This window comes from Haemaphysalis longicornis, unplaced genomic scaffold, assembly GCF_048455015.1.
Source record: "Haemaphysalis longicornis isolate Haplotype H1 unplaced genomic scaffold, Haemaphysalis longicornis Haplotype H1 scaffold_8, whole genome shotgun sequence".
NCBI classification, from domain to species: Eukaryota; Metazoa; Arthropoda; class Arachnida; order Ixodida; family Ixodidae; genus Haemaphysalis; species Haemaphysalis longicornis.
Genome location: NW_027526445.1, coordinates 118,418,627 through 118,444,197, shown reverse-complemented (window position 1 = coordinate 118,444,197; position 25,571 = coordinate 118,418,627). Strand labels below are relative to the sequence as shown.

At 48.6% G+C, this 25,571-nt stretch overlaps 1 protein-coding gene across 1 annotated transcript in view; it reads right to left on the bottom strand.

Moving 5' to 3' along the window:
* Positions 1–23,637, bottom strand: part of LOC144149986 (ankyrin repeat and SOCS box protein 14-like) — a gene marked incomplete at its 5' end in the record, with an annotated part of 28,955 nt that extends 5,318 nt beyond the window's left edge. The window contains 5 exon segments of the mRNA XM_077681748.1: positions 6,900–7,126; positions 9,936–10,082; positions 13,701–13,878; positions 19,338–19,604; positions 23,473–23,637. Coding sequence (XP_077537874.1) covers positions 6,900–7,126; positions 9,936–10,082; positions 13,701–13,878; positions 19,338–19,604; positions 23,473–23,637 — 984 coding nt within the window.
* Between the last annotated feature and the right edge of the window lie 1,934 nt (positions 23,638–25,571).

The following is a 25,571-nucleotide window of genomic DNA, read 5'->3' as shown; positions in this document are numbered from 1 at the left end:
TAAAGTTCCAAAGTTGCAGTATTTTCACTACAGGGCAGCCACAGAGTCAGAAGGGAAAACTTCCACTTCCTGGGGTGGCTAGATCACACCACAAGCACTTGGTGCAGGTCAGACAGACTAGAAGACAGACGTGTGTCATGCGGGGGACGCGGGGGACGATGAAACGGCTATATTTTGGCAAGTGCTGCCAAACAAGACACTTGATTGTTGGAACGACTAATCCCATGCCAGCAAATTAAGAGTTACGATTTTTCAAAGGAACTGAATGCCATAAGATGAAGGGAAAAAAGAACTGGTAGCGTATCTGCTCCCTTCACTGCAAGTGTCATTGAAAGACGATCGTCATCTGCGACCCCTGCCACTTAAATGCCTCCCTTCTCTTTCCCACCAACCTCACATGCTCTTCCCCTCCTGTCTCGCTCCACCCCCGATAAGCAAAGTGGAGGTTTGCTGAAGTCAATTTGATTTTGCCGCGTTCCGCTACTCCCGTCCTGCCATCTACAGGAACCTTTTATTACTGTTGGACTTCTTGAAATGCCGCCTAGAGGTCCGGGGTCTGGCACAAGCTCTTTTTGTGTTTTGGAGTCAAAGCAGTGTTTTCAAGGTGTCTTTTCTAAATTTGTGATCCCAAAAATCGAGCACGCATCTATTTTGAATGAAAAGAACATTGCGAGTTCCAATTGCGTATCGATGTTTTGCCTCAAATACATTATTTATTCGAATCTAAGCCAATGGTTTTTTTCAAAATACTGATACAGTCGAACCCCGCTACAACGAACTCCGCTTCAACGAAATTTCCGCTTCAACGAAATATTTCCAATTCCCCGTCAGCTAGCCATAGAAGTCAATGCAACAAAGTCCTCGCCACAACGAACCATTTGTCAGGCTTGCTTTCGCTTCAACGAAATTTTCGATGATTTGGGCTGGGTTTGAACAATTATTTGACAATAAAATAAGCATAGCGCCAGCTATCTGTAACTTTTTATACATTCAGGATGCTTAGTTTCACCGAAAATGCGCGTTGCGACCACACCGCCACCCAAAACAAAACAAAAAATAACTCATAGGCGCACGCCATTGCTTGATGGTGATAACGATGTGGCTGGCCGTCTTTACACGAGGCGCAGGCCCGCTTCGCCAAGGCGGAGCCCCAGAGCTACAGCCAATTCGTATCCAGTTGAAATTGCATGAATGTGCTCCGCTGCTGGCGCGGTGCCGTCATGTATGCGTTGTGAGCAGCTGTCCTTGCCGTTTTCCTTCTACCACTCTTCATAGCCAAGAGCGAAAATCATGTTTGCGCGTTTGGTCTTGAAGCCTAGTCATCCTATCTTAGTCGCGAGCGCGCGGTCCTGTTAAATGCAAGCGCGCGCGTCTTGCCTGCCAAGGTCAGTAGCTGCCGTGCCCTGTCAGAGGATAAGATAACGGCACTGCTCCTGCCACAAGCGAGAGGGGGGCTTCCCATGGCCTAGCAGCTATCTGCAAGTAATCAGCTCGGTGGACACGCCTTGTTGTACAGTGATACGTTTTGCGCCTGCATATCTTCACCCCCCTCCGTAACGCGTTCTTTGGGTGGTGAAAAAACAGATAACCATTGGTATGTTTGTTATCCGAATAAACATGAGTTATTGCGCGTCACTCCTTTTTCTAAACATTGTATTATGCTGCCAATGTTGCGGAAACGCACGGGGCTATTTTTCTGGCCTTTCTGTGGTGTGTTGGGGCAGATTTCGCCTCAACGAATTTTCGGTTCAACGAAATTTTTCGCACGTCCCATCAATTTCGTTGTAGCGGGATTCGACTGTATATCAAACTCCAGGGTTGGCTTGGATTCGAGGATTTTGAAACACGCACCAATTTCCAAGTGAAATTGAGAAAAGTGGCGCGCAGCTAGCGCCACCTAGAAAAGAAAGTATTGTAGCCATTACTAGGCAAGCCAGTAGCCTTAAGTGCACGCTAGGGGCCATAGCTAGGGGCGATGCCGCCATTTTGAACTGTGTTGATAGTGTCCTGCGTGCGGGTGGCGTTTGGCATTTATTCACAGCGCAATGGCACCAAACAAGCGGTGCCATTATAGTGGCACTTTTAAAAGTTGTTTTAGCCACGGAGTTGTTGTCAAACGTTCAAGCCGGGCGGGACTTCGGCGTGGATGAAAAAAATGTCCGTCCTTGGAGGACGCAATGGAAGAGGATATTTGCGTGCGCCGCAACGAGGATGGCATTCACCGGACGACGAGAAGGCTGTCACCACGAAATGGAGATGGCATTGGCCGACTTTGTTCGGACGCAGTGAGCAGCTGCCCTTCCAGTAACGACGGAAGGGAGCTTTCAAGGGAACGAGGCTTATCGTGGGCACACTTCAAAGCCAGTCGGGGCTGGCTACAGAAATTCATGAAGCACTTCGGCTTTGGCCTCCGTCGTCGCACCTCAATCGCCCAGAAGTTGCCCGGTGATTTTGAGGGGAAACTGATTGAGTTCCAGCGTTATGTGCTGCGAAAGCGGGAAGCAAGAGCCTATCCACTAGGCCAAATAGGCAATGTGGACCAGACGCCGGTATATTTTGATATGCCGGTGGCGTACACAGTCAGTGACAAGGGCGCCAAAGAACTGAAGGTGCGCTCTGCAGGATATGAAAAGCAGCGCGTGACTGTGATGCTGTGCTGCACCGCAGATGGACATAAGCTTCCTCCTTATGTTATATTTAAGAGGAAGACGCTGCCCGCTGTCAGGTTCTTAGTCGAAGCAAAGTGATAGATAAAAGGACCAGGAATAACTGCGTTTATGTATCGGTAAACCCACGACAGACACACGGAACAAAGACACGTACCACCAAAAAGAGGACAGCTTATCTATCCGGAAGAGGCTATACAAAAGTTCGAACACAGCGCACAGCTTACAGTTTCATGAGTCCCATCGCACTGTCAGTCCAGGTAAGGCGTGGCGGCGTCGGTGTGGGCCAGTCGCGGCATGGGTTCGTTGGTGGGGGCCCGCTCACGTATGGACGCCCCCTGTGGTGCACCGTGTTCCAGGCTCTCGCGGTTGAAGAGGACGCGGCCCTCGTGGACGCACGGTCTACCCCTTCCGATGCTGGAGTTGAGGACAGGCGGGTGGTAGGTGCGGTTGTCACCCGTCGATGCTCGCCGCTACACGCTCGGGTCCGAACGCCCGACAGCTATGTATCTCCGCCTCGTTCCACACCCGTCTTCTTCTTCTTCCCCGTCACTGCATCCCCTCCGTAGTTGCTGACATCTTCTCATTGGGTGCTTGGCAAGACAACGATGATGATGTTGGAGACGCCGATGATGACGTTCGGGGTGTTTGGAGCATATCCCGAAGAGCGCATCTTCATTATCGTGTTCACTTCACCTCGTGACAATGTCCCCCCACTTTAGCATTTTTCCACGAAAAATGTCTTTTCACAGTCCGAAACACGCACAGTTCCCCAAAACGTCACGAAAATACCGGCAGAACACTCATAATATAACACGCCAACTCCATTCCTAGTCTTCAGAAGCATTATCGCACTACACAACGGCACACAAGGACAATTTCACGCATGCTGACCAACTGTAGTCAAACTTCCTCAAAACGAACATAAAGCAAATGAGCCGCAAGCGAACACAACATCATGGCAGTGCTGTTGAGGATATTACAGAGAATTTGAGGGTCTTTGGCGTTTCGAGTAAAATACTCTGCTCGGATACACAGGGAACCATTGGCTTGATTGACAGCCGCCTGGATCGTGGTCGTAACCGGCATTCTCCTGACCTCTGGCTGGGTTTATTTTCTGATGTCTTGGCCTGCTACAGTTACCGGGCCATCCTGTTTCGGGGCTCAGTCGGTTTGGACCACGGGCTAGATCCTCAGAGTCTCGTGCCCCTCGAACATTACCAATGATCACATCGTACAGTGGTGATTTCAAAGAGCTTACCAACACCATTCCAGTGAAAAACGGAGACTCTATGAACACTTTCGCTTCTGGGGCAGTAACCCATTTTCCATCGGCTAACTGTAACGTGCAGGAGGTGCCGGTGAATGCTGCTCTTGGAATGAGAGACTGGCGAACGATTACTGTGTTAGTTCCTGTGTCTCTTAAAACGATGGCTGGCTTGTCTTCGACTCTGCCTTTGGAAACAGGCATATTATCCATTCTTGCACGGACGTCTAAGACGGCATTAGTCATCCTCCATTTTTCTTTCCTTACACCACCCGGGCCGGGACTATCCTGTTGTTCAGCGTTACGTTCACTTGTCTCCGGGTTTCCTCGTTGTTCTCCGTTGTTATTATCGAAAATTAACAAGTGGTTCTGCTTTTGGGCATCCATAAAATGGTCAGCAGCGGTCGCGGTCTCAGAGAGCGTTTTGCAGTTCCTCTCCCGCACAAACATCGCGAGTTTTCTGTGGCAGTTCGAGAGAAGTTGCTCAGTGATCAACAAATCAGCGAGGTTGTCGAAGGTTTTGTCAATGCTAGATAGTTCTACCCACCGGTCAAAATAACCTTTCAGCCGAGCGGCGTATTGTTTAGCGGTTTCGTCCTTCTCCGGCTTCGAGTGACGGAAGCGCTCCCTATAGCCTTCTGCGGTGATTCGAAAGCGCTGCAGTAAGGCAAGCTTCACCTGGTCGTAGTCTAGTGACTCTTCTGGCGAAAGGCGGCCGTAGACTTTTAGTGCCTCTCCAGTAAGACACGTACTGATGGCGATGGCCCATTTCGACTTAGGCCAGCCTTGACTTTGGGCTACGCATTCAAACCGTTTCAGGTAAGCGTCGAGATCATCTCGAGCATCCTCAAAAGGCGGCAGAGATTTGCGTGCGCTGAAGCCTTGCGGGGTGGCAGCCTGAGCCTGACCAGTGGTTTCTCCATCGCCATCTGTTTGGGGCCCCCCTCCTCGCGCTGAATTGAGCTCCGCCAAGCGAATCCGCAGCTGCAAATTGCGTTCTTCGACTTCTGCACGAGCCCGCTCTTGCTCGGCTTTCACCCGCTCTTGCTCGGCTTTCACCCGCTCTTGCTCGGCTTTCACCCGCTCTTGCTCGGCTTTCACCCGCTCGTGCTCAGCCCTTTCGCTCATGGCTTTTTGTTCGCGTGCCTTCTCTTCGCGGTCTAGCGCTCTTTCGTCGCGCAAGTGTTTCTGCTCTGCCTGGACCCACTGCCTCAATTCCTCGCCACTCAAGCCCAAGCGTTCGCCCATGGCAATGAGCTCCCGTGTGTCCATTGTGGGTTTTATGGGCATTAAACGAACTGGTCCTGTCGCGGACGCCAATTATTGTCAGGTTCTTAGTCGAAGCAAAGTGATAGATAAAAGGACCAGGAATAACTGCGTTTATGTATCGGTAAACCCACGACAGACACACGGAACAAAGACACGTACCACCAAAAAGAGGACAGCTTATCTATCCGGAAGAGGCTATACAAAAGTTCGAACACAGCGCACAGCTTACAGTTTCATGAGTCCCATCGCACTGTCAGTCCAGGTAAGGCGTGGCGGCGTCGGTGTGGGCCAGTCGCGGCATGGGTTCGTTGGTGGGGGCCCGCTCACGTATGGACGCCCCCTGTGGTGCACCGTGTTCCAGGCTCTCGCGGTTGAAGAGGACGCGGCCCTCGTGGACGCACGGTCTACCCCTTCCGATGCTGGAGTTGAGGACAGGCGGGTGGTAGGTGCGGTTGTCACCCGTCGATGCTCGCCGCTACACGCTCGGGTCCGAACGCCCGACAGCTATGTATCTCCGCCTCGTTCCACACCCGTCTTCTTCTTCTTCCCCGTCACTGCATCCCCTCCGTAGTTGCTGACATCTTCTCATTGGGTGCTTGGCAAGACAACGATGATGATGTTGGAGACGCCGATGATGACGTTCGGGGTGTTTGGAGCATATCCCGAAGAGCGCATCTTCATTATCGTGTTCACTTCACCTCGTGACACCGCCAAAGAAGTCTTCCCGTGAAATGTCATTGTGCGGGCCAACGAAAATGGCTGGATGACAAGCGCCATGGTCGAAGAATGGGTAAGGCTTGTGTGGCGGCGGCGTCCAGGCACCCTTTTGTGTAAGAACTCGCTACTTGTGCTTGACTCGTACCGCGGGCACTTGACCGACAGCGTGAAGGCTGCGCTCGCTGAGGCAAACACCGACCTCGCTGAGATACCGAGTGGCCTGCCGGGCCAGTTGCAGCCGCTCGATGTATGCACAAATAAGCCATTCAAGCATCGCCTGCGGAGGTTCTACACGGACTGGTTGAACGAGGAAAACCATCAGCTTACGGCAACGGGCCGCATCAAGTGCGCATCACTGTCGCAGGTGGCAGGCTGGGTAGCTGCAGCGTGGGACGCCATCCCTGGAACCTTGATTGTGTGCTCCTTCAAGAAGTGCAGCATATCGAATGCGCTTGATGGTACTGAGGATAGCGCACTGTTTCAAGATGACAGTGATAAAAAAAGCGACGAGGCTAGCAGCAATGATGACTCAGAATGAGCACCGCATCTTCAACTTCAATACAATGTGTTCTCATTTTGTGAACGGTGACCTCGCCTTTTTGTTCAGCCTGCATTCGAGGAAAGTTTTTTTTTTCCTTTTTTCTTTTTCGTGGCTTCAGACTTTCTGGGGTCAGCTTAGAATTGGGGCCAGCCTAGATTCGAATAAATACGGTACGCCTAACGCTCTAATTTTGATAAATAAAGTTGACCGCGTTTCCAGATTCAGTGGTTTAGAAAAGTTTGGCCTATATAAACGTCCCGTTTTAGAATTAATTTTAACTTTTGGCCGGGCGGCTGAATCGAAATCAGACAGACATACCAGAATTTTCTCGCTTAAGTAGGCCAAGAAAGGTTTTAAAAGGAATCACTGCAGAGAACTCTGCCAAACGCTGCCTCATGTCCCAATTAGCCATTTCGATAGGTGCGCCACACACGCTTACCGCAGGCCATGGGGCTGACGCACTCATCACCGATGTGGTTCGGGCTGGCCCCCGCATCGAGAAGGATCCGGGCGGAGGCAGGGTCCCCCTTGAGCACCGCGTACGACAGGGCCGTGTGGTAGCGCGGGTGCAGGTGGCGGGGCAGCTGCTCCAGGAGCGTCGTCACCCGCAGCAGGTACCTGTCCGCCTCAAAGCCGCTCCTGAGCAGCTCCGACAGGCACTCGTGGCTGCGCGGGAGAGAGGGGAAGTTGATTTGGGGCTCCAAATTGGAATTTCACATGCCTCATGACCCCCTGTGGAAGAAAGGAGTCCGACGCCACCGGAACGAAAGAATAACTGTATTTACATTAAACTGAATTGCCTTTAACTATACTAACATGGCGTCCGAGCGTTCATCGTCTTCCTTCTCTTTCGTTCTGTAGACGCGTGCGTCATACTCTTCTTTACTCCGGGCTATCCCCGTCCATCCGATGAACACATCCTTCCCACCCCACACATAAATGCAGTTACCCAGTCACCGATGAATATCTGAACCTCAAGGTCCCATGAGGGTCCATCCGTCAGATAATAGACCGCACAGGCTCCGACCAAAATATACATTAGCACCGTCCCTCTCAAATCCGCTGACGCAGTCAGATAACCAAGCTGCAATGACGGCACGTCTTTTGGGCACACGCCGACCGTTCCGCTGGAGTCAGCGAAACCAGGTTAAAATGCGCCGCCCATCTTCCACGGTCTTGAATTCTAATGTAAACTCTTCAGCAGCCTGAAAAGAGTCCTTTAGCGCCATCCACTTCTTCCTCAAGCATAGTGCTTTGGCAATTCTCCTGTCCATGTGTGAGGCATTCTTTCTCTCCCCACAACGCCCGCTGTGACCCGTTTCCATCAACCTGCGGCGTCCCTTACGGGCGATGCCAATCTTTGAATCTTTGGTCAACCTCTGGCCGTTCACTACAAATATTGGCGTCCCATCTCACCGTTCGATTTCTGCGGGTAAAACCATCATATTCTGATGCTTGGGACATTTGCTGTAAGTGGCTTCTAAAAATGTTACACGGCTTGATGAGCAGACTGTAGCTCCCGGTACTCTACGAGGAGTCTTCAGGTAGCCTTGAAAACAAGGCATCTTTAGTTTGGAAGTCAAGTGTAGCCAACGAAGGTGACGCAGTCTCTCCCTTCGCTTGTGGCCACAAATGTGATGGGAGCGCAGTTTCTGGCCAGTTAACTTCTTCAGCGGCGTATTCAAAATCCGGTGGTTCGAGGCACATCTTAGTTACAGCAAAGAACTGTTTGAAGTTTGCCAATCCATTCAATGTCTTCATTACCTTGCAATGTTCCCTGGTGTCAGCATTGTTGTCTTTTAATCGATGGTACAACCGGCTCATAATGACGATCATCTGATCTTCATATTCAATGTTGGTTGTGAATTTCTCATTCAGGCAGTCGGTGTGAATAAACTGTGCAATTTTATAATTTAACCGTCTTAGCACAACTTCAGTCCTTCGTAAGTCATGCAGAAAACTCTTCAACATAGCGTGCACGCCAGTGGCGCTTACATTCAAGCCTAATGTATCTTTTGCGTTGCTGCACAGTTCTCGAGTGGCTGTCCTTTCTTTGGCCCTTTTTGCCTTTACTTCTTGAAGCAGCATATTAGGCCGTACGAAACTTTGCTCGTGCTGTCGAGGTACTGTCTCTTTCGTTGTGTGGTAAGTTGCGACTTTCATCATCTGACTCATCATCCGATGAACGAAATGTAACATCCCACCTCCAGAGTTCTTCAATGTACACCCCTTGTGGAACTTTGCTCCAGCATCCAAAGTGGCACAAGGACCCCCGCTTCGTTGATGCTGAGGGGCGAGGGGACACAAACTGGACTTTGCTGCACATTCACTGAATAACACAACTTGATAAAATAAACCTTGCTTTCCACATTAAACACCAAATTAGGTAACATTTACTTATGTTTCCCCAGCTTTTCTTTCAGTACTTATGGCAACTGCTGCAAGCACTTGAGTACTGCTTCAGCTTTCTGCCAACAGATGACAGGCTAGTCAACTTGGCCCCTGCTTTCCCCCCAGTACAGGGGGGCAAACCATGGACCAGTTTTTGATGCATGGGGCATATGAGGAGATACGCAACAGGTGTACATTGAGAATATACAAACCATCCCAAGATGGCGCCACCGGAGCGTGTGTGCGGAAAAGTGTTTAGAGTCGATTGTTGGCCGCCAACAGTATGTCGAGTGCTGCAAATGTGACACGCACTACCACTGCAAGTGTGCCAACGTCGTCTGCGACGCCTACGATGAGTTGATGACAACTGGCGTGAGTGCATACATCTGCAAAGCGTGCGAATGAGACGCTGCCTCGATGGCTACTAAACATACCGCCAGCGAAGTGGCGCAACCCGATGCCGACGACGACGTCACACCTGCATTGCAGAGCAGCGAATTTGCATCGATGAAACAACAGTTGTGTCTGAAGGTTGACGGCCTGACAGCTGAGGTCGGTGTACTACGAGTTGACAATGCGTCACTCCAGCAACAAACTCAGCGAACGACCGAGCTGCTACGCAAGCTACCAGTGAACTCCGCAACCGACTTTGCCCCATTGCAGCTCCATCTTTCTCAAAATTCAGAGCTTCTACGCACAGGGGTGAGCGAGAATCGTGTTGACCCACAGGGCCCCTCTGACAAACAACTGTATTCAACTGTGCTAGAGTCGGACAGCAAACAAAGCATGCCAACCACCCCATGGAAGGATGCGACAACCGACAAGAGGGAAGGCACGACACTTCCCCTGACTAGCAGGCCCTCACAGTTTCCTGGCGCTAATCAAATGGCCCTTAAACTATGAGGCACTTCCGACAGAGACGGCTGAGCCACCGAAGATCATGCAATCATGCCGGTCGTTTGGATAATGATTCGATCCAAGCGTGTGAGCATTAGCACGCAAATGCGCCTGCCCACTACAGCTGGATATAGTAGTGCAAACATGGCCAGCTTGTAAAAGAAGGTGGGGGCCCAAGTCCACTTGCCTGGCCCACTCGATGGCAATGTGGAAAGGAGGAAGCATGGGCTCCAAGCCCTCCAAGGGTGGGTCCGTCTCCGAACGCTGGAATGGATGCAGGCAGTCCGTCTGGAGCTTCTTCAGGTCCATGGCGGCAAGCAGGAGCCTCAGGCAGCTGCAAACGATGCAAGCAGTGCTGAGCTCGGGAATGCACCCTCACCTTCACTCACGAAATGAGACACATGCTGTGCTTCGTAAAAGGATTTTGCCCTACACGAGTCAGCACTTCATCATCGTAGCCATTTTCAGCACTGCCAGGCGACGACAACGGTACGTGAGGTTGCATACATGTGCAGTCACAAGAGCAACAAAATGCGGCTGCGCAAACCGTGCAATTTCTTTGCATGTAAATCAAACTACGGCACTTACCATAACGACGTCTAGTAATCACGTTTCCGAATATAGTGTGGACTATTTATAACGTAACTACAGTGTACAACAAGATAAGGTGTGTCACAAGGGGGGAAAAACCAATGGAAAGCACGGGTCCTTGTTTGCGATGAAAAAATTGTATGGAGCAGCAGGCGTCCCCTGAGAAGTCCTGTTGCAGCCAGCGCTACCTAGAAGTTTTTTAAAGGGACCCTGCAACACTTGCCATCGACTACTAGTAATGTATTTTGGGATAAAGTCTATTGTCCCAGAAATCTCCTCCCGCAAAAATTATGAAAATCCGTTCACAATTAACGAAACTACGCGCGATGAGAAATCGCGCATAATCGTTCCCTCTCAACTCGACCGCGGATAACGCGACGAAAGCTGCGCGCTCTCTCCCGGAGAGGGGGGCGGCTCGCGGCGTTCCCTTCGGCGGCCTTCGATACATCACATGCCGGGTAGTTTTCTCCTTTTCTCCGCAACGCGGAGGGGCCTATTTCCGGTCTGGGGCCACAATAAAGCAGGCATGGGTGCCTGCTCGCAAGTGCGCGCTCGGGCTGGTAGGGCATTTTTGAAGCAATAAACGTTTGTAGTCGAGTGGTCTTGTTGAAAGGGAAATATTGAGCTCATCACTCAAACTCCGCGCGCACTCAAAACACAAAAGAAACGGCAAAACTGTGCCTACAGGTTCAGGCATAGAAGAGTTCGTACACGGCGATGACGACGACGGAAATGGGAGAATCTAGCCGCGAAGTTGACCAGTGACAGCCGATCGGGCAGCCATGGCCTATGTGACGTCCCTTAGGCCATGCCAGGGGTTGCATAATGAGGAGAACTGAAGAGAGAGCGATTGGTTTTTCCGCGTCTTTCACATCGATTTGCGCGCTCACCGCTTCACGTGCACGTGTAATATTTGGCTCAGGTATTCCTGGCAGTGTAATCTAAACGTCGCGCAGGTTTACTTGCACTGCTCAAAGAGTGTTGCAGGGTCCCTTTAACCAAACTAAACAGTTATTTGAAGGGTTTTATAAAACTTTATACCATAAAATAAAGAAATAAGACTACTTAGGGCAATAAATGATGAAAAATTAAACAAACAAAACTTCTGAAACCGACTGGTAAGCAGCGGCCACCAGGGGCACTGCTTACAACAGGAGTTCCTCAGCAGAAATTTTCATCGCAAAAGGGACCCCCCTAATCGGCCCCGAATGACACACCTTTCTCTTCTAGTACACTGTAACCTAACCCGTTATATTGCGGAACCGGACATAACATGGGTTTTCCTGGCCACCGGTTTTCCTGGCCACTTTGCGCAGATAAGCAACCGCACTTTTCCTTTTCGAACATCTGGACATGGCAAGCCAAGCTGCGATGACGTCGGAGGTTTCCACTATCAGTATGTTGTGCTGATAAAGCAACCACCTTTGGCACCGCGAACACAAGGCGCGGATGAAAAAAAAAAAAAATGCCTTTTTATCACATTGTCTCGCCGGCGTAAACCAGCTGCTTCCCTCCCTTGGCATCCATTCTTCTAGACACTAAGAAACACATACACCTGATTTGAAGAAAAGACCATACCTCTGTTCTCAAGTTCTCTGTTCTCTGAAGGGTAGGGTAGCTTGCAATATGGTAGGAGTCGCGTATTTTTTGTTTATAATGCGGCCCCACTTATACTGTGGATTTTCACGGCTCCCACGACACACGTTGTAAGCACTCTGCACAATATACACGAGTACTGCCATTATTACTTGACCACCACAAAACACAATCTTGTATTTTGCATTGTGTTTCTTTGCTTTCATGCTTTTGCATTCTGTGGCAAAAACGACGCACTCAAGGCACACTACAGCCTTTCACCAAGCCCACTACAAAGAATGTACTCACAAGTTCCTGCTTTTTGTTGCACAACTTGTTGCTTTTTTTTTTCTTTGTGCACGCTGAGATGAGCCAGATATGAATTTTTTTCCCTTCTCTTGCAGTTGCTACAGCCCACTCCTATAACGTAATTATCAAAATTCTGTCACGGAATCAGTTAGATTCCCTATACGTTACCATACTAACTTCAAGCAAGAAATATTGTAGATTTTCTAGAATTTGTTTCTCTCATTCCTTCATTTCAAGTTATCTAGCTTTCCTTACTTCTATCCGTGCACATTGCCCCTACTATTCTTATGTCCCTGGCTCCTTCAGATGACCCAAATTTCTTTTCGTGTTTCACAAAGCTTACTTGAAAATTAAAAGGAGTTGTTTTAAGACCAGTGTCCCCCTTAAAAGTTTCTGCCCCATATGTCATCACCAGCTGTATGCATTGGCTGTAAGCCTTTCTTTTCAGTGACCTGGATAGCCCATGGTTCATTATCTAAGTGTCAGCTAGGTCGGTTTTAGTAAGGACTTGTCTTGGAAAGAGATTAAACTGTTTAATGACAGGAAAACTGATTACATTGCGTTATAGGATCGGGGAAATAGCACTGAGAACGTCCGTCGCGATGCGCGGCGGTGGGGCGACTCTCTGCGCACGAAGTTCAGTTTACCCTCGCAAGTGAGAGTCCGAAATCCGAACCACACGTACACAGCACGTATAAACGCGGGCGCCGCTCAGGGCCGCGTGATGGTACGTATAAACACTGGCGGCGTCTCGGGGCGGCGTTGGCGGCGTAAGCTGTGGCGGTGTCGTATACGCTGCAGGGCAGTCTTCTCCGCTTTCCGTTCGTACTTCTATTTTCTTTCGTTCATCGGCCCCCAGCGAATTCTTCGTAGCCCCTGATAAGGCACCTGGTAAATGCCCCCCAGTCCGTGGGACTAGTTCTGCACTTCACGTGAACAATTAGAAGGATGGTTAAAAAAATAAAAAAAGGGAAGGCAAAATTAAAGTGAAAAGGCAGAATACTGCGACATTTCAAAAAACAATGAGTGCAGTGGTGTTTTGCGCACGTGAAGTGTATTCTATAGTACTCGGAAAAGTGAGAGATTGGCGTTGGTACTATAGCAGAAAGACAAAATGCCCTCTGTCCGAGCATGCTTGAGATTCCAAAGTAGTTGTAACGCTACAAAACTTTTTTGGCACGGCACAACATAACACCAACCCTGTAGTACAGCTGCTGCAAAGAAAGTAAAAGAGGGATTCCACATTGCAGACATGTAGGGAGAAAGAAACCCCTCTGCCGTGCTACATGTTACATGTTACATGCATGTTATATGCAGACATCATGTTAGATGCAGACAGACAATCAAACGCAGGACTATGCCAAGAGCAGCCACGGCCGATTCAAAACTGACTCGTGCCAGCATCCAAAATGTGACGCAAAAACGCACTCCCCAGCCAAAGCGAAGAGCTGGGCTGCCCGCACAAAGCGTGGCTCACCGCACGGCGTTGGACTGTGCGGCCAGGTGCAGGCCCGTGACGTTGTCGGTGGTGGTGCGGTTGGGGTCGGCCCCGTAGCGGAGCAGCAGCTCCACACACGCCTCGTGGCCCTTCTGAGCGGCGATCATCAGGGGCGTCGCCCGGTCCACGGCCCCCTGGTCCAGCAGGGTGTGCTCCCCTACACAAGAGAGAAGAATCCATCCCTCCTTGGTAGGGAGAATCACAAAGGACGGCCCGTAACAGGTATAGTCTGTCAACGCCGCCTGTACAACATTGCCTGTCGCGACAGCCGCTTTTCAATGAGAGCCTGAGGCATGTCCACCACACCATGGATGAGCGGCCAAATTAGGCGTCCTAGGGGCCCTAAACACTGGGCACACCTTGCGAAGGCTAGTCCAACCCCGCAAATCATTTTGTACAGCTTCTGTGATGTGGCGCACTGCGGCAGACACTATGCAGGCCACATGCATGCGAAAAGACCAGTGAGCTGGGAAGGGCAGGAGAGAGCAACCTTGACAGGCACTGTTATACAGGCAGCGATGTCTTGTTGTCATGAACAATGCCCTGGGCAAAGCCGGCTGTCTTTCGCCAAGCTGGTGTCAGGGCACAACGATATTTTTCAGCAAATTTCAGAGAGGGGAGCAGATATATTCCACGTCAGCAGAAGCAGCGTGCTTGGGTTTTATGTTCGAGAGGGCACGCACTCTCGTTTGAAGATGCTGAGCAGGTGCTCGTCAGCCACTAGTCAGGAAAACCAGTAGGTGTGTCCAATACACTCTCAAGGTTCAGGCTACTGTCCCTAGAATTAAACATCACAAGGTCACCCTGTCTGAAACTGCCGTTTTGGAGCCACAACAGAAATCGCGGTACACTGAACGTGTCTTGGAATGCAGTGCTGCCAAAGCGGCAGAGCTCATCACCTAGGTCTGTCAGCATTGTTAGTACAGATGTTGCAAACCAAAGTATAATAAAGCCTTTTTGAGTCGGCGAGATTAAAAACTAACAGCAATAAAATTGATGCCCCTCTTGTACAGCTTCCCCGTAAACCAGGAAACTGTGTGCTGTCACTGTGGGCTGTTGATATGACAATTTATACAGTGCACTGGCTGACTCTTCGTAATATACAGTGATGATGCAACGCAGTAAGACTTTTCAGCAAAATCAAATGCTCAGAGAAACTTGGGAAACTCGAGGAATGCCAAATAGAGAATCCAACTGCCACGTGTCAAAGACAGTCGTCACCTGAGAGGGGATGCACCAGCACCCCTTGAAAAAAGAACGAAGACCATAAATTTCAACTGCACGCCAAAAACGGACCAATCCACCAGCACCGCGATGGAGCTTCACAGAATCATGACCAAATATGGTAGTGAACTGGGGAGCCAGTTTGAGAATGCCACGAAGCAGCACAGCAGCATTGTGACCAAATATGGACGGGAAAAAGGGAGAGAGCAAATTTGGGAGTGCCACGATGGTGCCCCACGCCATCATGACCAAATATGGTAGTGAAATGAGGAGACAATCCGAGAACACCGCATAGGGTTGCCACCTGCCCGGTTTCGGACCGGCCCGACCGGTTTTTTAAACGGCGGGCCGGTTATCGGTCCATACTTGAAACCAACCGTCCTTGGCTGGTTTTTCGTCCCTCGTGCCGTGATTATGTCCGTTTTGGCGTTTTATTATAAGCGTCAATTCAACAACTAAGACGACAAACATGTGTCAACAAGCTGCGCAAAGACACGCGAGCAGAGAAAATACGTGGGCGAGCGCGCTGACTGAGAGGGAGGGGGACCTAACGGAGGAACAAAACAACGAAATGCTGCCGCCGTGGTCAGCAATTGCGATTACTATGCAGTGAAGCACTTTCAGTACAAACGTTATGTTAATTTCTCGCTAAGAAAAGAAAACGCTGCAATAAATGGCAGTGCATGTCAAAAACATGGCGTCTCTTTTTGAACAGAAATTACCGTATTTATTCAAATATAAGGCGAGTTTTTTTTCCGAAAACCGCGGCCTCAAAGTCTACCCCCGCCTTATATTCGAGGGCGGGCTCCGAGATCAGCAACGGCGCGTCGCGGGAAGTCATAAAAAGTCAAAAACAGCCAGCAAAAATTCAGTATGTTTCAATCCACAAGCCGAGTTCAAAACCACAGCCATATTTCTTTCTCTATGCCGCAGCCAGTTTTCCACGTGCGCTTCGCCGCTTGCATGTGCTTGTCTTTTGTGTTCCCTCGCAGGTGTGCGTGTAGCGGCAGCCTCTCGTGACCTTTGTTAGAGTGTACTCTACCTTCGTTCGCCAAGGCATTTGACTGGATTACCTACAGGAACCTTTCCGTTGTGACTAGTGATCATGGCAAGTCGTCGTCGTCATTACGATGCGGCATTCAAGAGATGTGATTACCGATGCCGAAGCTTTGGGCAACTGCACTGCAGGTCGGAAGTACGGCGTCCCAGAAAACAACGTGCGTCGTTGGAGAAAAGAGAAGGGGGCCCTCTTTGCCTGCGCTGCGATGCGGAAAGCTTTCCGAGGACCACGCAAGGGTGTGTTTCCCGAAGTGGAGGCTAGTCTGACTGAATTCGTCACACAAACCAGGAGCCGTGACTTGACTGTGACAACGGAAATGCTACAGATGAAGGCCCGAGAGTTCGCAAAAGATCGCGGCATCTCCGGGTCGCAGTTCAAGGCCAGCCGAGGCGGGGTGCAGAAGTACATGAAGAGAGCCGGGTTCTCACTTAGAAGGCGGACTTCTATTACGCAAAAGCTTCCCCGTGACTACGAAGAAAAGCTGCTGTCTTTTCAGCGCTACGCCATCGGACTGCGAAGAGAAGCGCGACTTCCTCCTTGGCCAGATCGGGAACGCGGACGGGACCCCGATATTTTTTGACATGCCGTCGGCGCAAACGGTACACACGAAAGGTGATCGCCAAGTGCGCATACATACCGCAGGGTGCGAAGAAGCGCGGGTCACCGTAATGTTAGCGTGCACCGCCGACGGGCACAAGCTGCCGCCTTACGTGGTGCTGAAGAGGAAAACGATGCCTAAAAACGAAAATTTTCCTAAGGGTCTGCACATCCGCTGCCAAGAAAAAGGCTGGATGACTGAGGAACTCGTCATCGACTGGATTACAACTGTGTGGTGCCAGCGCCCCGGGGCACTGTTGGCTCGCCAATCGATGCTCGTCCTTGACGCTTTTCGGGGACATCTGACCGAGGGGGCCAAGAAAAGCTACAGCAAGAAGCCACAGATCTGGTTGTCATCCCCGGAGGCATGACGAGCCAACTGCAGCCACTGGACGTGTGTCTTAAAAAGCCTTTTAAGGACCATGTAAGACGCCTCTACAACGAATGGATGGCCTCTGACGAAACAACCTTGACACCGTCGGGCCGTTTAGCCGACGCTTGGGCAGCTATACCCGACGCTATGGTGGCAGCTTCTTTCAAGAAGTACTGCATTTCCAACTCGCTGGACCGCACTGACGACAGTGAAGTTTGGGAGTGCACCAGTGACAAGGACAGCAGTGATGCTTCAGATGATGACAGCTCGTGATTATGTGGTATCGCAGCTGAATTTCGCGAACTTCAAAGGTAGGAATTTGAATAAAGTTTCTGGCGGGATCTCTCGCCTTATATTAGTGTGCAAACTTTTTTTCCTTTTCTTCGGTCCTTCAACTCCCCCCTCGCCTTATAATCGTGACCGCCTTATATTCGAACAAATACGGTAAACATTATTGGTAAAATTGCCGATTTGTGTTTTTTGTATACTTTTCTTGGGGGATTTTTTCTGATTACTTGACAAATAAACTGTAAGTAATTGTACCTTTAACAAAACTGCTGCTTTGTGTTTCGAAGAGCAATCTATGAGCTACAGTTTCATGCATTGCAAGGCTAAGTGTGTCCAGTAGCTCAAGAGAAAAAAAATGTTTTGTGGAAGCCCTCAAAATCGGCCGTTTTTCCGCCGTAACGAAAGAGTTAACCAGCATTCAAATGAAACAGCGTAGGTGTTTCATAGCACTGACTGACTTATGCTATCATCCCCAGCCTAGCACTGTCATAAGCAGCAAGTGCAATCATAGTCATTAGCCGAGCACGGCTTAGCCCAAAGTAGAGTTGCGTCTGTTCAAACACGCCTGAGCGGCCGCAAACGCTCCACTGCTGGGCATCGTAAAATAAATTTCAGTTTGGGTGCGTTGGCCTGTTCCACCCACAAGCCACAGCCATCATCGCCTCCCTAAAGATTGTTCACATCCTGTAATAATCTCAAAGTTGTCAGCAGTAGGGGCCACCTTAGACACACCTCCTATTATTTGAAACTCTGGAGAAAACAAGTAGACTTCACTGGTTTTTTCTTTCATGCCCCACTCAACGATTCCACCACCATCACCCCCCATACGATGTTCCCTCAAGGATGAAGGCCTCCCCACTGACTTCCAACTCCTATTCTGCACTGTAAATCTATTCCTCACCACCAAATTTCCTCACTTCACCCCTCAATCGAGTTACCAATCTTCCAACACTTCCGGTCCCGTCTCTCAATGGCCACTCCGTCACCTTGGTGGTCCGCCAGTGGTCACTTCCCGGCAACACATGTCCAGCCCAACTCTGCTTCTTTCTGTTGATTCAAGCTACGGTATCATCCACCCAAGTCTGCTCCCTAATCCAATATGCTTGCTTCCTATCTCTGTGCAGCCCGCCGCGGTGGCGCAGCGGCTGAGGCCTTGCGCAGCATACCACAAGGACGCGGGTCCAATTGCTGGTTGCGGTGGACACTTTTCAGGAGGAGGCAGGAAGCAAAAATGCCCGTGTGTTGAGATTTACGTGCACATAAAAGATCTCCAGGCAATCAAAATCAACCCAGAGCCCTTCACTATGGCGAGCCTCAGAGCCAAAGCGTAACTTCAGTGCATAATAACCCCAAAAGCTTTATTTTTTTATTCTCTAAGAATTATTCAGAGCCAAAGTGCAGTATCAGCGGGTAAAACCACCTAAAATTTCATTTTTTTCCCCCTCTAAGCATGATCCAGATGTATTATATCCCCCCAAATTTTATTTGTTTATCTTTTAGCATTATTTACCTCCAAAATGCAGTGTCAGTGAGTAAAGCCCCCAAATTTTTATTTTTTTAATCTCTACGCATTATTCGTAGCCCAGACGGAGCTTCAGCACATAAACCCCCCAAAATATTGATTTTAGGGGCAAAGCCTCTTAGGGGCTGCGGCTCTCCGTGTCTCCTGTTGCTGCTGTCGCCGTCGTGTCATACTCGTCGTTCATCTCACATAGTCACGGTACTAAAACACCGGGAAAATTGTTTACACCTCTCGCTAAAACGTACGCGCGGTAAAAAAAAAAAAAAAAAAAAAAACACCGGGACACTCGTTTACGCCCCGCACTGGAGCGCTTCGTGCTTCAAAGACAAGAGAGTTTTACAGCAAAGCTGTATACCTCCACCCCCCCAAAGGTTTCATCTACCTGGGCAAAAACGTTAAGGTGCCAAGAATATCCTTATACACCGCATGCTTCACCCCTGACCAGGTTTCACGTTAGTGGAGACGGCCCGGGATATTTTTTTATCTCTAAGCCCTATTATAGCACCCTATTGGACGTCATATACTGCACAGTGGGCCAGCTCCCCCACCCACCGGTCTCCCTTGCAGCGTCCAGCAGGTACTGCAGGCAGGCCAGGTGTCCACCCTGTGCGGCCACGAAGATGGGCGTCATGCGGCACTCGTCGCGCACCCCGAGCTGGGTGTGCCGGCCATACTCCACCAGGCACTGCAGCGTGGCCAGGTCCCCCCGCTCGGCCGCCTCGTGCATGGGGCACCAGAAGCCGCTGTCACCAGCGTTCACGTCCGCACCCCCGACGCACAGCAGCTGCCGCACCACGTCCGTCTCGCCCACGCGGATCGCTGTGTCAACAGGAGGGGGCGAGGGAGGCAGTCGTCAGTGACTCCTGGCACGTCCATTACCGTATTGTCAGGTCTATAAGTCGCACTCTTGTATAAGTCACACCCCCTTCCAAACAACAGGTTTTCCGGGGAAAAAAAAAAGAATCGTATACAAGTCGCAACGGTGTATAAGTATGTACAAAACGCACTTTTTAATCAGATAAACCCGCAGAGGATCAGTTTGTTAGAAAGTTCAGCGAAATTATCTGGTTGCAGCGGCGGCCGCCTCTGATTGCATCCCCCGGTAAGCAGTGCTAGACATGTGCATATACCGTCCAAAGTCTGAACAGAACTTCTGAAAAATGGTTTATTGCTACACACGGATGGAATGTACTTACAGACGGCGTTTAGGCAGAACCATGGAAGCCTTCTTCCTCCGACGTGCTAACAGATAATTCATTCATTTAGACCATAGAGCTGTGTCTCTGAACGTGCACTGACATCACGCAGCGCACAGGCACCTTTCTGAGCGCGGACCACGTGCAGCTGCCGCGTACCAAATTAATTCCATACACAAGTCGCACCTACCGGTAGATAAGACGCACCAACGAAAATTTCAGAAAAAAAAACTGCGACATATACACCGGAAAATACGGTATACAGTTGAGTCCCGTTAGTACGAAGTCTTGGGGGACCACAAAAAACTTTGAACTGACCGAACTTATAATTAAACTTGGAGCACAAAAACAGCCTTCTTATTAGTCCGCAACACGTCTCCCTTCTTGATGTTATTCGAAATCTCGACTTTCATCTCCAAGTCGAGTGTACGACGTGAGTTGCCACGATAGTTCAGACTTATCTTTAAAACGAAAGCCTGAAGCGTGCACTGCACAGACTGCTCACACAGTGCTGTGCGCAACAAAGAAGGTTGAGTACCTTAAAAGAGAGAGTCATTTTTCAGAAATTCGTTTCATCTGGTGCGATACCTGATGATTGGCGTATTGCACGTGTGACTTCTGTGTTTAAGAAGGGTAACCGTCTCAATTTTTGTAACTATCAGCCCATCTCTCTCACCTGTCAATGTTGTAAATTGCTGGAACATATTATCGCAAAATACCTCAACAGCTTTCTTCAATCCCAGAATATTCTCACTGAACACCAACACGGTACGGTTCCCGACGAGGTCGTTCTACTACTACGCAGTTATTAACTACAATTAATGAATTTGCGAAGGCTCTAGATGCTGGTAGCCAGGTTGATGTGATTTTTTTTACCTCTCGAAGGCGTTCGCTAAAAGTCCACATAAAAAATTAATAAATAAACTGAAGTCAATTGGCGTTCCTTCAGATATAACAAACTGGGTCACATCTTACCTACTAAACCGTAAACAGTATGTAGAGACTGAGGGAACGCGCTCGGGTTTTTTAGACGTTTTTTCCGGAGTACCGCAGAGGTCCGTACCCAGTCCAGTTTTATTTAACATTTATATTAATGATTTGGCTGAAGCAATAGATACCAGAGTATCAGTTAAACTGTTCGCAGACGACTGCATTCTTTTCAAAGTCATAAACACGACGGCAGATCAACAAGTTTTAAGCAGAAATATCGGTAACTTGGAAACTTGGTGTTCTGAGTGGAACATGGTAATTAATCTAGAAAAAACTGCTCATTTGTGTATCACCAACAAAATCAACAAGTTTCACTTCAAATATGATATAAAAGGGTCACAGATTACACAAGTGGAAGAATATAAATATTGTGTGTAACACTTACCTCAAGTCTCAACTGGACAACTCATATAGTAAATGCATGCTCTTCCACACGTAAAAAACTAGGGTTTCTAAAGCATCGATTAGCTAATTCCCCCAGTTCCTTAAAGCTTAAAGCTTACAAAACAATGGTAAGACCGTCCTTGGAGTACGCCTCCGTAGTATGGGACCCTCACACAAAAAGCAATATACAAAAGATAGAAAAAATTCAGCGCCTGGCAGCCCGTTTTATTTACAGTAGGTATAGATGCCGCGATTCCCCCTCTGCGATGTTGCAGTTGGCAAATCTTGAACCTCTTGAAGACAGACGACGAGCTGCTCTAGTTAACTTACTCCGTCTAATATATTTTTCTAAACTAAAAATAAAGCCAGAAAATTACATGGTAAAAGATTCTTCCAGGCCTTCCCATTACAAACATAGCTGCAGCATCAAGCCAATCTTCGCAAGAACTAATATATACAAACACTCTTTTTTCCCGAAATCAATCACTGAGTGGAACTTGTTGCCCCGAAACTCTACTCTTCTTTCCATTCCACCATAAAACGCGCCTTGTTTCCTGACTTTAACAATACTTCTTTGATTTAACATGTTGTGTGCCTAAGAGTGTGGTGCTTTGCTTATGGGTTGTGTTGCAGTGGGTGTACTCAGCCCTATGGAAACGAGTAAAATTGGATGGTGATTTCCAAGTTTTTCTTACATTTGATGTATCCTAGTAACAATTTTGTTGTAACTTTGTTGTACCTTTGTTTTACGTTCGAACTTGCTGTACCTTTCCTGCTTGCACCTTAAATGGTTTGCAGTATATGATAAATAAATAAAAAATAAAGTAATGGGTTTCAGCTTTGAATTATCGAGCAACTTCTTTCATCGGATTGCATGTAAACTTGCCGCGGCCAGCACAACGCTTCCAATTAACTGAGAATTCCAATTAGGCAACCTTGTATTATCATCGAGAGTTGACTGCGCCAGTATTACAACAAGACTAAGTCAAGTAACGCAATGTACAGTAGGCAGGAAAACAAAAAGTGCATGCACTGTAACTAATCGGCTGCGATGTGCTGTGTTGGCACATCATCAATATTTAAGAAGCGAGTAACGGGACTCAGCAGCAATCTTTCCCATATAGGCTCGGTGTCTTGCAGCAAAGCCCACTTACAGAAAGACCCCCCCCCGTGCATATTCGCGCATGCAAGTAACACTATTTTACGAAGATTGGAACTGAATGCACGAAACAGGAGAAACATCAAATCTCGTCAATCCACACACAGACTCCAAATTTTCTCCCAGAGATTCCAAAAACACAGAACTCTAGGTATAGTGTAGTACACTGCTTCCAGTCGCAGCAAATGCATATTGGTAGGGAGACAAACCCTTGTAGATTCATGCATCAGGACTACAAAGCGAATTTAAAAGCCTTTCAGGAAGGTTAAAATTACGTGAACAATGCTGTATACAATGCCTCTCCTGGTCGAAGTTCCAGGCCTGCATGCGTGCCTGCGCACAAAATTACTGATGGTTTACATCTCCATAATGTCATAGCGCAGCAGCTGCAATGGCTACCTCAAGGGGGAGCAGTATGACCAGCTCATAATGAGCACTCCCAGTTCGAGCCAGGGGTGGTCACTAACAAAGCTGCTCAGTTCTGGGATGCTCCATACACAGTGAAGCTGTTGAGAGGGTAACAGAAATGTAGGCGCTTACTGAACCCAACACACAGCTAGGCTTTGGCAATGAAGGGCTCGTCCTTTGGCGATAACAGATTAGTCTTGTCCCCCTGTGTACTGGCACGCACAAAGCAAACCTACACGACAGTACTAGTGTGTTTGCGCACTGCTGCCCTTCTCAAAAGAAAAAATAACTTGCGACATTTAGCTCGGCCATGCCTGAACTCTTAAACAATAAAGCAGGGAAAGTAATCTTTTCGTACAAGAAAGCGGTCTCATGCAATCACATCAAGCACAGCACATTCCGCTAACCCTTCACACACTTCGTGCCTTCAAGGAATCTTACTGCGTTAATTTCACTTTCCACACTCACATACACTGTCGCATACAAACACGAGAGAACACAAGTTTTTTGTACCCGTGCTTTGACTCCAAGGGATGGCGGGACCCCATACCTGCCAGGAGCGGAGAGTCGCCTTCGTGGTCAGTAATGTTAACATCAGCGCTGCTCCCCAGGAGTCTATTAACCGTGTCGAGCAGCGTCTTTCCTCGTAGCCGTTTGCAGGCAAGGAGCAGCGCCGTCTCCCCTTCAAAAGTACGCCAGTTGACGTCGGTGTCAGCTAAGAAAGCAAGAACAACGGCCAACAAAGTCAGGATTAAATCTCCATGATTCGCGCTTGGGAGGCGACAAGAGAGCATGTGTATTTTTTTTCAGCCTTTGACCATTCACCTCTGTCTCCTGAATAGTATAGCCCTTCTTTCCCTGCCTGAAAAAGATTTTTACCACCCTAGTAAAGAGCACAGCCCTGGCATCCCAGAATGTGGTCACCCTCCCCCTTACCTGCCAACAGCGCTCTTCCAGTGAAAGATCACTACGTCGAGTTGCTGTCAAAAAGTGAGTCTGAATATATAAAGGTCAAACCAACAAAAGCCAATCAAGAAACGCTGTTGTCAACATAGCCCCCAAATTCCAACCAATTTTAACGAGATGTATCTGCTGTCACCTTACACTTCTTGTCTTCAACATAATGAGCACCAATCCTTTTTGCAATTTACAAATACAAGCAGTGGCAACTTTTTTGTGTGTATATTATAAATGGAGGGCATTCTATACCGAAGTGCTTCTACAATCAAACACACATGGTCACCACAGCTTTTCCTTGACTTCTCCGTTCACAAGGCCCAAGTTTTCCGTAACAGGCTTACAAAACCATCGCTATGACAATGTTTGTTTTCTGTGAAAACACTGCTGCATCGATGTCACGACACCGTAACAAGCAAGGTTCACGTCAGAGTCCCTCAAGTCTTGTAGTGCTTTGACTATACAAGGCGAGAGAGCTTCCGATTGTGTTTCACGCCTCCACCCCAAAACATCCAAGTTACAATGTTGCCATTTCCACTTGATCCCACGCACACACCAACAAATTTCTGAGTGAAGCGTGACTCTGAAGTTTTTACTTCCTTTGTGCAAAATTATTCTCTTCCGCATTAGATGCTTTCAAGCAGCCAAGACATTTTTGGCCACGTAAGGTGCAAATGTGCCACAGTCATTTCAATATGTTTGCACATAGTGATGAAAAATGCAAAACATCAGGCAATTAGGCAAGCTGGTTTATATTCATTTTACACTACAGTGCAACATACAATGTAAAGGAATGAATTTTATTGATCTATCGAGACAATTGGACTTTACTCAGAGCCAGATTAGTTGCAGAGGAACAAATTTCCGTGGGAAATTACGGTTCGAATGAACCGGGCCGATCGACTCAAAATATCCCATATTCTCAAGTAATATGTTTGGAATTAACAGGTTACACTTAATGGCCCTATTCATTGATTGATTTGAATGATTGATTGTAGGGTTTAACGCGCCGACGCAATGCAGGCGATGAGGCGCGCTGTAGTGGAGGGCTCCTATGGATTAATTTTGACCACCTGGAGATCTTTAACGTGCGCCAAAATCTCGTACACACGGGCATTTTTGCTTTTCGCCTCCATCAGAAATGCGGCCGCTGCGGCCAGGAATGGAACCCGCAACTTCATGCTCAACAGAGCAATGCCTTAGAGCCACCGGCAGGTGGCCTCATTCATGACATGCTGTTAGGATTTGTTTACTTCATGGATTTGTTTCTAGATTGAAATAGCACATCTGGCATTTATCCATTTGGATGAGGCAATTGAAGAAGTCGGGATGTTTTTGCAAACTTTTCCTCTTGTGCAACCTTCTTTGGAGGGTTTCAGAAAAATCTACGAGGAGTTCAACAACAATCACTTCGACCATCTTGTCCACTGATTGAATAAAAACTTCAACTCTAATGGCAGCAATACAAAGAGCCAACTTCTAACAGTCAACGTGAACTTATGTTGAATTATGGCAATAATGTGATCCTAGCATGCCAATCACATGCAGCGACAATGGCCAACAAGGCTTTCGCTTATGCAACGCGTCGTCGTCACTTATTGCCAGGCCCTTAGCATCGCCAGCACTCCTCGACGCATAGCTTGCTGCCGTCACTACATGTGGTTAGGGCTTTATGAACAGCCCCAATGCAGT